The 17,524-nt window shown below is 40.8% G+C and overlaps 1 protein-coding gene, 1 long non-coding RNA gene and 1 pseudogene across 3 annotated transcripts; 1 reads left to right on the forward strand and 2 right to left on the reverse strand.

The window, feature by feature from the left end:
* On the reverse strand, positions 1-11,944 carry LOC121684554 (annotated as a pseudogene).
* LOC121684374 lies at positions 1,610-2,497 on the forward strand. Its single transcript, XR_006023119.1, has 2 exons — positions 1,610-1,707; positions 2,406-2,497. It is a non-coding gene; the product is annotated as an uncharacterized LOC121684374 (long non-coding RNA).
* Positions 11,945-12,531: 587 nt separating the features above from the next.
* LOC121683853 (extracellular calcium-sensing receptor) lies at positions 12,532-17,205 on the reverse strand. Of its 2 annotated transcripts, none has more exons than XM_042063696.1 (6): positions 16,916-17,205; positions 15,618-15,894; positions 14,539-15,360; positions 14,187-14,393; positions 13,961-14,084; positions 12,532-13,672 (listed from the first exon to the last, which is right to left on the reverse strand). In XM_042063696.1, exons 1-6 carry the CDS (start codon positions 17,176-17,178, stop codon positions 12,771-12,773), a joined length of 2,595 nt encoding a protein of 864 aa, XP_041919630.1. In that variant the 5' UTR covers positions 17,179-17,205; the 3' UTR covers positions 12,532-12,770. The 2 variants fall into 2 exon arrangements, with proteins under 2 accessions (XP_041919630.1, XP_041919631.1); XM_042063697.1 differs by having other exon boundaries at positions 13,555-13,672; positions 14,206-14,393.
* Positions 17,206-17,524: the final 319 nt, after the last annotated feature.

Raw genomic sequence — 17,524 nt, forward strand, 5'->3', positions numbered from 1 at the left:
TAAAAGAATCATCTCATGCTACATCAGACTGGTGTATCATTTTGAGGTCCGACCCATACAGTAAGTGCCTTTTTGTTGTTTCTCTCTGGACGTAGGAGAATTATGTAGCACTTTGGAGCAAAAATGGAGACCAGGATTGCAAAGATCTCCACCACATCTGCATACTTACCAGGTGAACTGACATAGGCAGGAACAAAAGCAATCCATACAGAAGATGAGCATGCTGAAGGTAATGAACTTGGCCTCATTGAAATTATCTGGGAGGTTTCTTGCTAAGAAAGCTAACAAAAACTAATGGCTGCTAGAAGGCCTATGTAGCCCAACAATGTAGCAAAACCTGCTACTGAGCCCACTGCACATTCAAACACAATCTTGGAACTCTGATAGTGAGTGTTTTTGTGAGGTGTAGGAGAAGCAGTGGAGAGCCAGATCACACAGATGGCCACTTGGAGAGAGGTTAGGATAATGACAGTGCCTCTTTGCTGGGCTGCCCCAAACCACTTCATGGCCCCTTTTCCTTCAGGTCTTGAGGCCTTAAAAACTGCAATCACAACCATTGTTTTGACCAGAATGCTAGAGACACAGAGTACAAAACTGATACCAAATGCTGCATGGCGGAGCTGACAGGTCCATAGCCTGGGCTGGCCAATGAACAGCAGTGCACACAGGAAACAGAGTTTTAGTGAAAGCAGAATCAGGAAGCTCAGCTCGGAGTTGTTGGCTCGTACTACAGGAGTATGATGGTGGTGAACAAATATTGCAAGGACCACAGCAGCAATGCACACCCCAAGGAGGGACACTGTTGTTAAGGAGATGCCCAAAGCCTCTTCATAGGAAAGAAACTCAACCTCCTTGGGGACACATCAGTCTTTCTGCAGGCTTGACCAGAACTCCTTTGGACATCTGAAGCATTCAAGAGAATCTGAAATACAAAAAAATGGGAATCTAGAAATGAAACAAAGTGAACAGCAAAGGGAACTAGATTCAATTCCAAGGAATTACCAGTGCATGGAAATGCAAAAGTTGTGATGTAAAATATCATGTATAGTTAAAATAGATAATACAGAGATAGTTACTACGGTGATGCTTGGATAGACATGGTGGTTGCATAGCTTAATAAAATTTGATAGTTTAAAAGTAGACCATTTTAAAATTGAATGTAGATAGTTTAGAAGTTGATGATTGACAGATAGTTTAATAGATAGTTTAATGGATGTTGATATGCATAGCTTGATAAAAGTAGATTAAAAGTAGACCATTTAAAGGTTGAATGTAGATAGTTTAAAAGTTGTTGATAGACTGGTAGTTTAATGCATTGATATTCAAATGGTGTAATGGCTGTGTAGATAGTTAGATAGTTGATGATAACTGAAAGTTGGAATGGCTCTGCTGTTTTCTAGTAGTTATGCTACGCTATGCTATGTTAATGTTAACTATGCTAACCATGCTACTTAGCTAATGTTTTCTAGCAGTTTTGATAAAAATGCTAATAATGTTAACGCTAACTATGTTACTTAGCTAACTTAGCTAATGTTTTCTAGTAACAATGCTAACAATATAAACTATGTTAACTATGCTAGCTAGCTACAGTTGGTGGGAGTCATACCCAGACAGCACACATACATCTGCCCGATGTCGGTTTCAGATCAGCATGGAATCCTCCCATATAATAATGTCGCAGGGGTATCGGCCTGAAGTCGCTTCCATGTATGTTGGCTTTTGATCGTTCCTACTATCCAAAGCAGATCCCGCTATCTGTTTTTTTAACCCCAGCTTCCATGTATGTTGGCTTTTGAACGTTCCTACTACCCAAAGCAGATCCAGCTATCTGTTTTTTTTTTACCCCAGCTTCCATGTATGTTGGCTTTTGATCGTTCCTACTACCTAACGCAGATCCCGCTCTATCTGTTCTTTTTTTGCGTGCCAGGCACGTCAGATCAGCCTCCTGGAGCAGCGATTTTCAGGTTGGTAAATTCACTCATGTAAATTGTCAGAAAATAGGCATTGTGTCAATTGTATGACTGTTTATATATTTGCCTGCTAGGCTAAGCCATAACTTGGTGTAAATTACTTTATAAAGACCTGTTTTGGGGTAATTACAACTTCGTTGTGAACTAATTCACGTTAGCTAGTTGAGCTAACACTGGTAAATATGTTAAACCTAGCTAGCGGCTATGGCGAAATGTTAACACTATCCATGATTACCGGTACAAGGACAGCAATATGCATTAGCTCTGCTTGATTGAAATATCAGCTGAGGTAATTCTAATGGGTTTGAAATCTATTTCTCCGAGCTCGGTAGTGGTTTTCTGCATCTATGAAAATTCATTAACAGCAATCGGTAAGGGTAGACTTTAAAGATGAAAGTGTTGCGGTGAATTAATTGTTGTTTTTGTCTCTTGCAGGAGAAGAACCTGATTTTTGGGGGAACATTTTCTAACAGCATTTTTTCATCATTCAGACTTTTTTAAACATTCAATAAAATGAATTGAAAATATTTCTGGCATCTTTCTTGTGTCTTTATAGATCTAATCATTTATAGCCTAAAATGTGCAATCTCAAGTTCCGACCTAAATAAATAAAGGTCGGATAAGCCGAGGGTGGGCAGAGCTTTGATGAGTCGTTGAAACATTGGCTCATTGTCGTTTTCGATGATTTGCCGACATCCCGGCGATGTCTTGCCAATGAGCAAACGATAAGTCGTTGAAACATTGGCTCATTGTCGTTTTCGATGATTTGCCGACATCCCGGCGATGTCTTGCCAATGAGCAAACGCTTCCTATGCGATGTCTTCTAGACTGTAACGGCATTCATCGGCCCGACATCGGTAAGATTTATGTGTGGTTAAATTATTTAATTGGGAATTATTGTAGTGAGGACTTTTGGGCAGAGGAAACAGTTGAACAGGATATGTAGTCTTAAGAGAGCCAGATTGTATGCTTAAAGCCTGAGACTGGCAGTTGCTGCAGGTGGCCTGGCCACCTGGCACAGGATTCTAATTGCTTAATGGCCGGATTGTGATATCACAATTGGCAATGTTAAGTCAATTCACCATATTCACACGGCGGCCATCTTTCTATGACGTCATGCTCAGGGTGGGAATCCTCTGGAGAAGTCCAAACAAATAACTGTCAAAACTGTCAGCTGTTCGGTGTCTGTTATTATTAGCCCAGTTATGGCAAGATGGTACAAAAACTTAACCCATCTACCAGCCTTGACATTCCAAGAGATCGATCGATACATGGGCAGATGAACAGGTCGGCATCCCTAAAAGAATTCAAAAAAAGGGATACAGCAACTGGATAGAAGGTTATATCCACGATGTTGAAGGTAAGACGATAACCTAACTGCTAACTTAATAACGTTTATGTAGGCTAACTGGGTTGCACTGATAAACCTGTATTAAGGTATGGCCTTGTTTATAATTTCTGTCCATAACAAGACTCAGGCTTGCATTTATAGCCAGTGAGACCGTTTCATACGTTGATATGGCCTATTGAATTTTGAAGAAAAATGTTAACTTACGTAGCCTACGTCAGTGTTAACGTTAGCCAAAAATTTTAACTTATGTAGCCTACATCAGTGTTAACGTTAGCCTTAAACTGTCAACAGTAACAGTAGATGTAGGCTAAACTTCTTCTATCAGGCTACTCTGTTGGCCGATCAGGCTGTCTTACATAGGCTAGCCTACTAGGCTATAATTTTGTTTGTGCATCCCACGTCATAGCTTAATTTATCTCCTTGTTTATCCTTTCATTTTATTGGCTTATTTTCGTGGAGATTTAACAATAGGCGAGGTTGTCTATTAATGAAAGTTATGTTCTGCTTTCAGTCAGGGTTGAGGAGGATAGGACTAATGCCAATACTGTCAGGGTCAGGGCGAAGGCATACCCCAGTATGCGTAAAAATGAGCCATCTTACAGGGTACAGGTAGGCTAATGATGTCAAACTAGCATTCTATATATTTTTTCCCTAGACGTGTGTGGTCTGAGCATCAACAGGCTTTGCACAAAGACTTAAGCCACGAACAAGTTTTAATATTATCTTTTTTCTCTCTCTTGAGCACCTCACCATGTACACAGAACTACAGGCCAGTCCCTGCAAGCTTCTCATGCTTGATCACCCTCAAGCACACTGTGGATTTTTTTTATTTAATTTATATAGTATATTTAGTATTTAGTTTTGTTAGTTTTTCTTATCTTTTACTGTCTCTATAGTACAGTGGAGTTTGGTTATATGTTTATACTTATATTTACCATTTCTGCTGTAAGTGCATGTTGTGTGTAATGTCTGTATGCTGCTGAGACCTTTGAATTTCCCCTTGGGGATCAATAAAGTATCTATCCATCTATCTATCTATCTATCTTTTATCCAGGTTGAATTGTCCAGTACTGATCAGCGGATTCAGCATACCAGCTGTGCCTGTAAAGCAGGTCTCGGGCACTGCTCACACCTTATTGGCTTCCTGTATACTCTTGCTCATTACTCAAAATTAGGATACAAATCAGTCCCCCTAACCAAAAGTAAAACCTCCTTACCCCAAACCTGGCACATCCCTTCTCGAGAATTAGGCCTAGAGCCCAAACCTGTCACACTTGAAAATTAACAAGGTAAAATCCAACAAGACTGATCACAGTTCGGTAAATAAAAATTACGGTATTGGCCCAAAACTGTACTCTCCCGTCCCTTTACCCCTTACCTGTGAATCATTTGCCAGTTCACTGTTAGACAACTTAAGGTCAATTGGAGGCGACTGTCAGATGTCCAGACTTCTAGAGAACAATGCACAATGTTACATACATCCCCACCGAATTTGGGAATCCCCCATTTGGATCACCTCTCACCTATCAGACCCTAACCACCCCTGATCTCTCTAACAACTTACCCACTTTTACATTTCCTGCACAGCCATGCAATTACTCTTATGTTTTGCCCAAAGTTTTATCTGAATTATATGATACTTTCAAAATTTCAAAAAAGTGATGAAGCTGTACAATTAGAAGAAACAAGGCTCCAAAACAATAGCACAGTATGGCATGAACGGCTAACTGCCTCAAATTTCAAACGCATCTGTTCCCGGCGTGCAGATTTTGAGTGTCTTGTCTGTGTTACAGAAGAAAACTAGCCAAACTAAACTCATGAAGAGAGGAATTGAGTTAGAGCCAGTGGCTGCCAAATTATATTCTGAGGTCACTGGTAATGAAATTTTCCCCTGTGGATTTGTGATCAATATTAATGCCCCCCATCTAGGCTGCACACCTGACCGTAGAGTTACTGATCTGAATGCGGATCCTTGCCATGGCCTACTTGAAATAAAATGCCCAAACCAAGAGTGTCATACAAACTGCTCATACCTGAGAAGAACAGAGGATGGAACCTTCTCCCTCAAGCATGGGCATTAATATCACTTACAAATCATGGGACAGATGGCTCTTACAGGAGCAAAATGGTGTGATTTTGGTGGGAGGACATGAAAGCCAAACTAGATCAATTCTTTTTTTAATATGTCTTGCCAACTCTCGGCCATTAAGTGACCACAGCCCCATTGTTATGTATATACTTGTATTACAAGAAAATGTATATTGAAATGTATTTCTTCATCTGTACCTATTCACCTTATTGATGTCCATGTTGTAAGCTAATTAGTCCAAAATGACCCTTGTTCTTGGAAATGTGTCCTTAAAACACTGTGGCATAATTGCATTCACCGCTGATTTGTGTAGCCATACGGGCAATGAACCAAGCATAAAGAATAAGTAATTTGACCATATTATTATCCTTCTAACTGTGGATTGGGACACATGAAATCGATCTGCCAGTGATTCTTGTAATGCTCCCTCTCTTACACGGCACAGAAAGAGAAAAAACTGATCAAATAAACATAAGCTCTCTGCCCTGAAGCCCACTTCCTGACGAGTCTTATCCTGTTTGACCATTTTCTGTGCCTGATTCCACCTAAGCATGCCCTCTGCAGTTGGCTGAAGGGACAAGAACAATGCTCTCAGTGTCTCGTAATCCTATAAAAAAAAGTATAGAATAGAAGAAAACAGAAAATAGAAAATCGACACCTTTTATTTTTACTGAACAATACAGAGATCAGCACAATGTTAATGCACAAGGAAAATAAATTACTGTATGAGTTTTTTGTGTCCAAAGTATTGCTAATACTGTAGAAAGTACTGTAGTAACAACACTATAAAAAGAGTGCATGTTTGATTATTATTCACCCGAAATCCAGTGTAGAAGGTCAACAACTTTGAATCATTTTCAAAACGCTTCAAGCTGAAATGGGATGCCTTGAGGATGTTATTCGCCTGTGTAAGGCGGGTGATCTCCTGCCGTGCTGCTTCTAGCTGATCTTCTAGACTACGTTTACAATTACAGGGTATTTTCCTAAACGAATATCTGGCCATCTACGTTTGCAAATAAAACTGCATTTACACGAGACCGTTTTTTTTTAATGTGTTTACACAAACCCGTGTACATACATGCTGTCATGAGCACGCCAAACCACAGTGGCAGTCTAACGATAAGCTCAAGCTCACATTAACCAATCAGAACCCTGAAAAGTCGCATGTGAGAACATGTAAATGTAAACATTGGTCACACATTTGGTCGCATACTTCTGTCGCATACTGTGACGTTGGCTGCCCAAAACTACGTTTACCATAGTTTACAACCAAACGCATAAACGAAGTTTTCCAAAAAAATCACTTTGGCCGGAGTTTTTTTGGATAACCGTTTTAAGGAGGGGGGGGACTCCGTTTGCGTCTAAATGAAAGGCTCAAACGTAGGGAAATGTCTTCGTTTATAAAAATACACATGCTCGTGTAAACGGGGTCCTAGTGACCGAGAGGGTTCAGCATAATCATGGTCAGGGTGGGGTGCTGGCTTAACAACTTGGCCAGCACTATAGGAGACAATGACAAATCCAAAAAAGTTCAGTTCCAATTTCATGTGTTATCACATAAGTTGTATAGTATACCATGTAAGCTACTACAGTGAATGTGTTTCATTAATGTAGATTACATGTTATACCCTGCTGCTACATGTAGCCTATTTCTTATGTAGCAGCTGTGTGATATTTTGCAAGATGGACATAGGCAATACTTTCTAAGTGTCTTACTTACCCAGTGTCAACTCCAGCCAGGCCTACACTGGCATGCTCTGTCTCTCCAGCAGGTTCATTGCTGTATCATAAAACATGAGAAAAACTACAATGAATCAACACTTTGTAACTTAGACCAACCAATAGGACAAGGCTACATGACGTTAGGAGACGTATGAAACAAACTTCATTAACTGACCTCTCTACTATACCTCTATAACTCTCATTTGTCTTTTATGAGATGTTTTTGTCCAAGCAAACAGCTGAGGGACACTTCCTGGCAGCAGGCACGTTTTACCAGACTCATCGTGGTGCACAAAAGACTCCTCAGCGAAATGTTTGGCACAAACTTTTGTGTTGGACGTAATCTGCACGAACAACACACAACAGCCTGCCTGTTAGCTGCAGTTAGCCTACATACAGTGACCAGGGCTTTCCCTGAAGTCAGTAAAACAAGCTTAGGCCCTACTGCTTGAGACGTGGCATTTCTATCGAGGGTGTTCATAACATCCAGTCTACCATACATAAATAAAACCACATCATGTTTGCGGCTGATCTAACAAGTAGCGATAACGTTACAAATTGCTGATGTCTCTCCTAATTTTTGATATCCATTCTCTCTTCAGTTTGGTGTCTGTCGGGAACCGGTGGAACGCAAGTTGTTTGTCTTTTTCCCGTCTTTTGTAGGAATTACACCGAGGCACACAGCAGTAAGACATATTCGCGACTGATACACACAACCGTAACTGTTTTTTCAGAACTCGAACTTCCCACCCTGAGCATGACGTCAAAACATGGCTGCCGTGTGAATATGGTGAATGGGGACATTTTGAGTAGTTTTTAATTAATAGTTTAAAAAGTATAAAAGTTACAAAGTTAAAAAGTCATAGCAACCTGGTCCATTTGAAGACCTACGTTACAAAGTTTGAACAAAGCTTCTAAGTTAAACGGTTCAAGAGGAATTACGTAAGGAAAAAACGGTAAGCTGAATAAGAGGAAGAAGAAGATGAAGCCTAGGAAGAACAGTACAGTGCATTTTCATGCACTGTAATAAAGAGATTAACAGAACAGAATAATTCTCACAAACACATAAATACAATGTTGTATTATATTTATATTAATATTGTAGCAATTTTGAGGGCTTTCCCCTTGAAGTTTCTAGCAAAACACAGCAGACACTCCATTTCAACTCCAGTGTCGCATGTCACTCTACACTTCAACCTGTACATCCTTATCATCTTATATTCAACAAAGGATTTTTACCTGTAGTGTTACTGATCTCTCCATCTGCACAAGGGAGACAATCAAAGCAGCAGACAGGTAGTCCTTTCCTTCTGGCTTTTCTTGTTCCAGGGTGGCAGGACTCACTGCACACTGACCTAGGAGGCTGTGGATGAAAGCAACATATACCATTTACAAGTTTCTTCATGTATGATATTCCAACTAGTTGCCCTCCTAAATATCTGTGACATTATTGTTGCTAAAGAAGACAGCATCTCCCTACATGATGCATTCAATGCAACAAATGTTTTTGGGTTTTTTTCTAATGTAATCCCCAAAAGAAACTAAAAAGTAATAGTTGTCTTTCAACTTAAAAGAGGATAAATTACCTTTTTTGATTGAAAGTTCCAGAAGATTTTTCCTTATCTAGACTGAGCACTTTCCCGGTTGGTTGCAGTTAATCAACAACACCCACTGTTCTGGCCTTCATTGTCCCATCTGGCATCCCATGCCAGTTCAAGATGTCATAGATGGCCAAGGCATCGCCATTCTCATCAAAAGACACGTGATCCCCAAAGCTTGTTGTAAAGTTCACTGACTGTAGATAGTGAAGCAACTGATACACACAGAATGGGAGAAACAATAGGGAAATTAAACACTTGCCCTGCAGTTCATTGAAGAAAATATTTACACATTTTTCAGTACCTGCCAGGGTTGCATGTCATGTAGACTGGCACAGTTATTCCCTTTAAAGGGCCCTTCCCCAGGGACACAGCTCATCAGGTTGTGGAGAGAATGTGCCAGGGCATAGACTGCTTTATAGACATTGTAGGAGGGTCTGAGATCAGACACATCGCTGTAGGCCAAATCAGCTTTGCTCAGGTCCTCCTCTCCTGTACACACTCTTCCCTCAGATACGGCCAAGGACTCTTCTGGCTCAAACCTGCAACTGAACATCTCCTGCCAGAATCTTCTCACCATACTGTATGTATTGCTGTCAGGGTGGACACTCAATAGGAACTCTTTCAGTCCTTCAATCTCACCACGCCGGATGGCAATGCCCAGAGTGCCTCTGAATAAAGGAAGCAGGCGCGGGATAAGAAATGTACTAGAAGTGGACCATGCCTCACTGGCAATCCACTGCCATGTTACATTCTGACGAACTACTTCATCCATGAGGGGCAGTAGGTATGACCCAGTTGAAAAAACCACAATCACTCGAGAAGTGGATGTCTTAATAACCTGCATTATTTTTCTGATCTCCACAATATCATTGTCTTTGGGCAGCACTTCTGAGAATGCTACACAGCCACCAAATGCAGTGACATCTTCATGGAAAAACTGAGCAGCATGTCGGCCATAGTCATCATCACTATAGATAAGACCCACCCAAGTCCACCTGAAGTGCTGTAATATCTGAATCATAGCTCTCACTTGGAAGGCGTCACTGGGAATCGTCCTGAAAAAAGAGGGGTAGCGCGGTCTATCACTTAAGCAGGAACAGGTGGCAAAGTAGCTGACCTAAAAGACAGTGAAAAACATTAAGTTCTTTGCATTGCAAGTCTGAATATGCTTATATGCTATGAAGCTTAGAAAACAGAAATCTTTATTTTGTCATGGAAGCTAATAGAGATGGCTGAGAATATGCCTGTACTCCAGTTTAATTCCTTGTTGTTACATACCATAGGAGGTGGCCCAGTGCAATTCTGCATGGAAAAAGACTTTTCAGTTCCACTGAAAAGAGCTGTGGCAGCTCGGAATGCAACATCCATCCTCATACAATTGTCATACATTTGATAGCCTAACTTTATATAAGGGAGCAGGTTTGGGTTTCTGTTGATCTCTTGCACAGCAAAAAACATTGTCATTGCACTTTTGAAACCATCCAAGTTAAACCTGAAAATTAAAATAGATATTAAAATCATAAAGTACGCATTAGTTGGGCTACTTGAAAATTACAGTAAATAACATGAAAGGCACTAATTTATTATATTTATATTATATATAATTATTATATTAAAGTCTAACGAAAAAATATTTAATAATGAGGTAAAATTTAACACAATTAGCAAGATCCTATAAGCACTATAAGCACAAACACTGATAAAGTGGCTCAATGCTTCCACATGCCTCCCAGTAGCTTCATGCATGAGACACTTTGTGTGACTATTTGAGTGACTCAATAGAAACTAAAAACTTTCAGCCCAGATTACAATAAAAAAAATGTGTAATCAGATTACAGTTACATTGTTGGGGATTACCTGATTACATTTTATCATGCAAACAATGCAACTTTTTTATGATAGCCTAGCTATCTTTTAATTTGACAAGCTTCGGGCTTGCCGGTTCGATCACCGACCAGTAGAAAAAATGTGGGCGGGGTAAGTGGTTGAGCACTGCTCTCCCATGCCCACATCCACGGGCTGAAGTGCCCTTGAGTAAGGCACCTAACCCCTCACTGATCCCTGAGCGCCGCTGTAGCAGACAGCTCACTGCTCTGGGTTGGTGTGTTCTTCACCTCACTGTGTGCTCACTGTGTGCTTCACCTCACTCTGTGTTCACTGTGTGCTCTGTGTGCTTCACTAATTCACGGATTGGGAGACCAAATTTCCCTCACGGGATCAAAAGAGTATCTATACTTACTTACTAACTTATTTACTATTGGGGCAGGTCTCTCGGCACACTGCCTGATCTTTTCCTCCTAATCTTAATGTAGCCTCTAGTTTTAGTGTTACCGTTTACTTTGAGAAAGTCACCAGGTCCCCCTGGTTGAAAAACATCCCAAAGGAATAATTTTCTCACCCCAACAATTAAAATGGACATGGTGTCATTCAATCTCAGGCCATGTTCCTGGGTCAAAAAAATTCAGCGAAAGCTAAATTCATTGTCCAGGTGTGCCCTTATAAAGGTTAAGCTGAGTTGTGCATGTTTGGACAATATGATCCATAATGACTAAGTGATCAATTTTGGGATGGGGTGAAAATTTCAACCACCAAAACACCATCCCCTAAGTGGAGAATAGCTATAGAAATGTATTAGTTTTGGGTGTTTTTCAGACAATGGGACCTGGTGACCCTGGTGACCTCAAAGTAAATAGTAACACTAAAACAAGGGGCTACATTAAGATTTTTGGAGAAAAAGATTAGTTAATTCACACAGTAATGCTTTACTCAAAATGCAAAGAGATTTCTTAGATGTAATGAAATAATAAAGAGAAAAATAGAATGAGAATTCTTTCATCAATTCAGTGGTGGTGTCTTTTACTTAAGGGACATATTTATTTAAGTAATCTAAAAGTAATCCTAAAGTAATCAGATTACGTTACATGTTTTTGGTAATCCAACTGATTACGTTACTGATTACAAAAATTGCCATGTAATTTGTAGTCAGTAATGGATTACATTTCAAAGTAATCTGACCCAACCCTGCAAACATATGAATCTCAAACAGTCCCCCTATGATCACATCTCCATCCTGGTGCATCCCAAGCAGATTGAACTGCTCCCGTAGCTGGCAGAGGTCAGATGTATCAGAGCTGGAGGTGAGGGTGGGAGAGAGCAGAGTGGCTGCTGCCACTGTCCAGGCCAGCAGAAGGAGACCCAGAGAGACCTGCATGTCTGCTCTCTGTCTGCCTCCCTCTCTCTGTTCTCGATTGTTTTATAGAGAGGGTAGTGCCTTTTCATTGTGTCATCTGATATCGGATAAATCAAATTAAGCAGGCTGACCATGTGTGTGAGAGGGGAGGTTTCATTCAGTACATTTTTGGGAGGATTTGGAAAGGTTGAATACATCTACAGTAGGCCTACTGTGTGCATTTGTGTGTACGGTATTAGCGTTCAGCCCTCACTGTGGACAGATAGTGACTATATATAATAACTCTGTATTGGTATTTTTGGTATAGTTGTATTGTCCACAATCACAAATTACAAAGGCATCACTCAAAAAAGAAAGGAGTAAATATTTATATATAAATGGTTCATATACATATGTTTTTCAGCAAATAACTGACCAGAGATGTTCCCTTCCATAATATCCTGAGGGTGGCAGTCAAACACTAGAAAGGCAAGGCCATTTCTCTCTCGATTAGAATAGACTAGAGCAAGGGGTCCACCATTTAAGAATTAGATACATTATGTCAATACTTGCAAACAAAATTGTTACCATTTCAACTTGTTTCCTGGCAATTTCTGAAATAACTTCACGTTTGGTCAATTTTATAATAAGTCATTTCTTTAATAATAAGATGAAGTAATATCAGGTGGCTAAAATAATAAAGTAAGCACATTACATGTTTTTACATAGGACATATGTATTACTGGGGCTATTGAATCATGGAGCATTGAGTTATTCATTAAAAGTGCATTCTTTTGTGCATGAATGGGATTTACATCAACATTCTTGATGAAAATTTCCTCTATCAAACAATGTATTCATTTTGTTTTCATTTTTTTCCCATAAGAAATTTCTTGGTGTTTTTTTGGGGTTTTATTAATATAATGAAACATTTTGGAGCAAATATGCAAAGAAGGAGGCCATAACTAGATGATAAAATAGCAAAGATCTCCACGGCGATGGCATACTTTCCTGGTGAGCTCACATAGGCTGGGAAAAATGCCACCCACGCAGCACAAAAAATGAGCATGCTGAAGGTGATGAACTTGGCCTCATTAAAATTATCTGGAAGCCTCCTAGCAAAAAACGCCAACAACAAGCAAATGGCAGCCAGCAGACCAATGTAGCCAAGTAATGTCGCAAAGCCTTCCACCGATCCCAGAGTACATTCTAGAATGATCTTTGATCCATTTAGCCCAATATTACGGTGAGGCTGAGGAGGTTTCAAAGATAGCCATGCAGCACATATAACCACTTGCACCCAGGTAAAGAGAAAAACACTGCCTCTTTGTTGACCTGGTCCATACCATTTCATCACAGAATCAGACCCAGGTCTTGCTGACCGAAAGACAGCCAGGACCACTATAGTCTTTACCAAGATGCAGGAGATGCACAAGACAAAACTGATCCCAAAAGCTGCTTGTTGAATGCGACATGACCAGTCTGTTGGCTGACCCATGAACAACAAAGAACACAGGAAGCACAGCTTGAGTGACATCAGGAGCATGAAGCTGAGCTCAGAGTTGTTGGCCTTCACAATGGGTGTGTGTCTGTTGTACAGAAACACAACAGCTACAGCTGCTGTCATCACAGCACCTGACACAGCAACAGTTGTGAGAGTGATGCCCATGGCGTCAGTGAAAGAGAGAAACTCCACAGTGAGAGGAACACACATGTTCTTCTGATCGTTGGACCAGAACTCCAGAGGGCATCGATCACAAGTCAGAGAATCTTAAGGATGCAAACAAGACAATGCGTTACTTTTTCATGGTAATATATTGACAATTCCAAATAATCATGCCAGTCATCACACTACAAATGATTTATATCTGTTTGGCAAAAAAGCTCTGTCATCCTTGAACTGCTTATATCACTGCACAAATCTAATTATTCATCTTACTTTCAATCCAACAAATCCAATAAACAAGCAGGTGGAAGTGTTTCAGTGTTTCTATTGACAACATTATAGGCATATTACTCTACGGTGTGTCAACACTCAACAGGTACAAAAGTCCTCACCAGTTGTGTTGCTGATCTCTCCGTCTGCACAGGGAAGGCAGTCAAAGCAGCAGATTGGCTCTCCCTTCCGTCTCGCTTTTCGAGTTCCTGAAGGACAGGACTCGCTGCATACAGATACTGGCACCTTGTCAAAACAGTAGAGTATGAAATGACTGAAATGTAGTTATATAAATGAGTTTATTATGCATAACAGTATAAAGTAAGGCATAGCTTAAAATGTTATTACTTGGGATCCAGTTGCCCACCAGATGGCTGACTCTTCCAGATGCAGCTTGGATCCCTCCACACGTCCAACTGTGATGTACTTCAGCACTCCGTTGGGGGCCTCCTGCCAGTTCACAAGGTCATAGACAGCTGGGATGTCCCCACCATGGAAGACAAAATTCTCCCCGAGCTGAGTGGTGAAATTCACTTGACTGAGGTGTTGCAAAACCTTAAAAAAGCACATGCTGACTGTAAAGGCCTGTCCACACCTCCAACAATAACTGTAAAAAATACTGTTTTACATATAGCTCTAGCTTTGATAACTACATGAATAATATCATAGGGTGTCACTTTCAGAGAGAATCAATATTCACCTCAGCCGCACTGATATTGTAGTCGTTGGAGCACTGCTGGCTAGTGTTCATCTCTGTGTGTATTGGACTGCACGACAGTAGAGAGTGGAAGGCATGTGCAGCAGCATACACAGCCAGATATACATTATAAGTCACCCGAAGATAAGTTGTATCTGTGAAGGTGCTTTGCACCCCTTCCAGACTCTCTGTCCCACTACAGGGTGGTAAGGAGTCAGGACCAGACTCACTGTCAGGGTCACAACCAAACTCCTCCCTCCAAAGGTCTCTCAGAAGGGCGTCTCCAGGGTGTTGGGAGGGATGAAGCTTACGCAAGTGTGCCTCTAGTCCTGGGATGGGTGCACTCCTAATGGCCACTCCCAGGACTCCATTCCCAATAGTTCTCAGGGCAGGGTTATTGTGTAGGTATGAGCTGGTGCTCCAGGCCTCACTGGCCAGGAACTGTCTACCGGTCACGTTCCTGCGGGCAAGCTCCAGCAGCAGCGCTTCCACATCTGTGTACCGGGCAAACACCAGCACCACCCGTGCTGAAGACATCTGCACAGTAGTTGCTGCCCGATCCACGTCCAGGGCCAAGGTCTCGCGGTTTAACGTCTCAAAAAAAGCCAGGCATGTCCCAGTGCCCTGTGCCCTCTCTTGGAAGGCTTGCACTGCCAGTAGTCCATAGTCGTTATTCACAACCACAGCTCCCACCCAAGTCCACCCATAATGCTCAGCAATGTAGGCCATGGTGCGAGCCTGATAAACATCACTGGGAATTGTGCGGAAAACATTGGGGAACTCTCGTCTATTACTCAGACAGGCACAGCTGGCTTGATAGCTGATCTGTGAAGTAAAGGTTTTAAATCAAGTAAAATGAGTGAATCAAACATCAGAAGTTAATGAGTTTGGAGTGTGAAAGATTGTAAATAGCCAATCATAAACATCAGCATCATAAATAAAATATTATAAATCATAGATCATGTTCCATTCACAGCATATTATTTTGATTGCATGACTTCAATAAAAGGTCATAAAAGTTTTTTTAACCCTATGAATATTCTATATGAGACTATTCTATATGAGTTCTATATGAGACTCACCAGTGGCACCTGCAGAGGGCTGAGGGTTCTGGACAGCATGATAGTTTGAGTAGAAGATGCATCCCCTATAATAACACGCACAGGTCCAGTAGACTTACATGAATGATTCCCTCCGCTGATCAAAGACATTGCTGCTCTTAATGTCCAGGGGTAACGGCTACAGTTATCTAAGATTTGATAGCCCAGCCGCACTCCTGGGAGGAGGTAGGGGTTCCTGTTTATCTCCTCAACAGCAAATACCAAAGCATGGGCCCAACGGTAAGGTTCCTTCTGGAAACTGATATATTAGACACAATAGTTAGGACCTTTTTAAAGGTTGCCACATGTATGCTGCTTCACAGTCCAAACTAGTTACTTATGCCCACATCACAAAATCAGTTAAACCCTTAAATCAGTTAAACCCTTTCCTAGAGGTTTTGTGGATTTCCTAATTAAATATACTGGGATATCCTACAATAAATGTACAAAAAATATTATTCCACAATGTAAACATCAACTTAATTCACTTTTGATTAATAAACACAGACCCGGATGTTCTGTTGTTTACAATTAGCTATTGTTGGGTTTGTTACAAATGTGAATATATTGTGACACTGACATTAAAGACTTAAGACTTAAGTTAAGATTAATTCATAATAACTACTTTACTGAATAATATATCATTCAACAAGCACAATTTAAAATTAAATAAGAATTCAAATTTTTTTTTTAGAATTCAGATTGCAAAAACTAACAGTATGTGACTGACTACAGGTCAGGATGTGGCATTTAGATTTTGAGGCCAGGCCAGGAGTGACTGCCCTCTCCCTTCATCAGATGTGGTATCAAGATTATCAAGACAAGATGGCAAAATACCAGGATGGTTCTCTTATAAACATTTCTGATATCTTCCCTTGAAAAGCAGTAAGACAACTTATTTAATATGGGGGACAGAGAGCAGCTGAGTATTTTATAAGTACCATAAACATACTCAACCCATGAGTAAAACAAGAGAGCATTTACAGAGGCCATAAACTTACATCACTTTACATTACACACATAATTACAGGTTCAGTAACAGGGTGCAGCCCTGTGATGTCTGGAAAAGAGGGGTAAACACAACATAAGGTTATAGTGAAACTACTTGATGTTCAAACATCAAACATCAAGTAGTTTCATCACACATTTTTAAATTGATTTTAAGGGTTGTTTACCCTTCACAGCCTGAGGCAAATCTGATGCAATATGCATATCTTCTCAACGAGGGGAGGAAAAACATGGATTAAGAAAATTTGTGTTTTTAAGAGTGTGACACTCACCCGAAGCAAGGTTTGAGACTAGGTGTCCTGATAAAGCTTAGGTCTGGAGTAGGTGGTTGGTTATGCACAACAAAAAGCCCTCCAATGACCACATCTCCATTCTGAGAGAGGCCACGGTCGTCAATTCCTTCCGGTTGATTCCAACGCAAACAGCTCTGCTCCTTCTCTGCCACCTCAGCCATCACTGGCTCTGGCCACTGCCACCACAGAAGCAGCAGTGTGGCAGACGCCTGCAGCAAAAGGGCTGAAGAAGAGCTGGGCATGGGTGAAGCTCTCCTGACCTGACTCACTGCCAGCCTCCCCTTCAGTGTGTGAGAGCACTGGAAGCATGGGTATTTGTTCAGACCACACAGTCCTTAGAGGACATGAGAAAAACAAGGATTGCAGAGCAAAGAGTTTTTCTCTCAAGAGACAAACTGTTAGCAATAATTGCCCAACAATTAGTGATGAATGTACAGTTGACTGATGCTGCCTGGGGACAGGTAATGATTTGATTACATAGATTGGGCAGTTAATGACTGAAGTAAACACATTTGGTGTTCGCATCTGCTTACAGAGGCCTTTGAAACAATAAGAGGAAGAGGTGAGCAAAGAAGCTAGAATAACTGA

Source organism: Alosa sapidissima, chromosome 15, assembly GCF_018492685.1.
Source record: "Alosa sapidissima isolate fAloSap1 chromosome 15, fAloSap1.pri, whole genome shotgun sequence".
NCBI lineage: Eukaryota > Metazoa > Chordata > Actinopteri > Clupeiformes > Clupeidae > Alosa > Alosa sapidissima.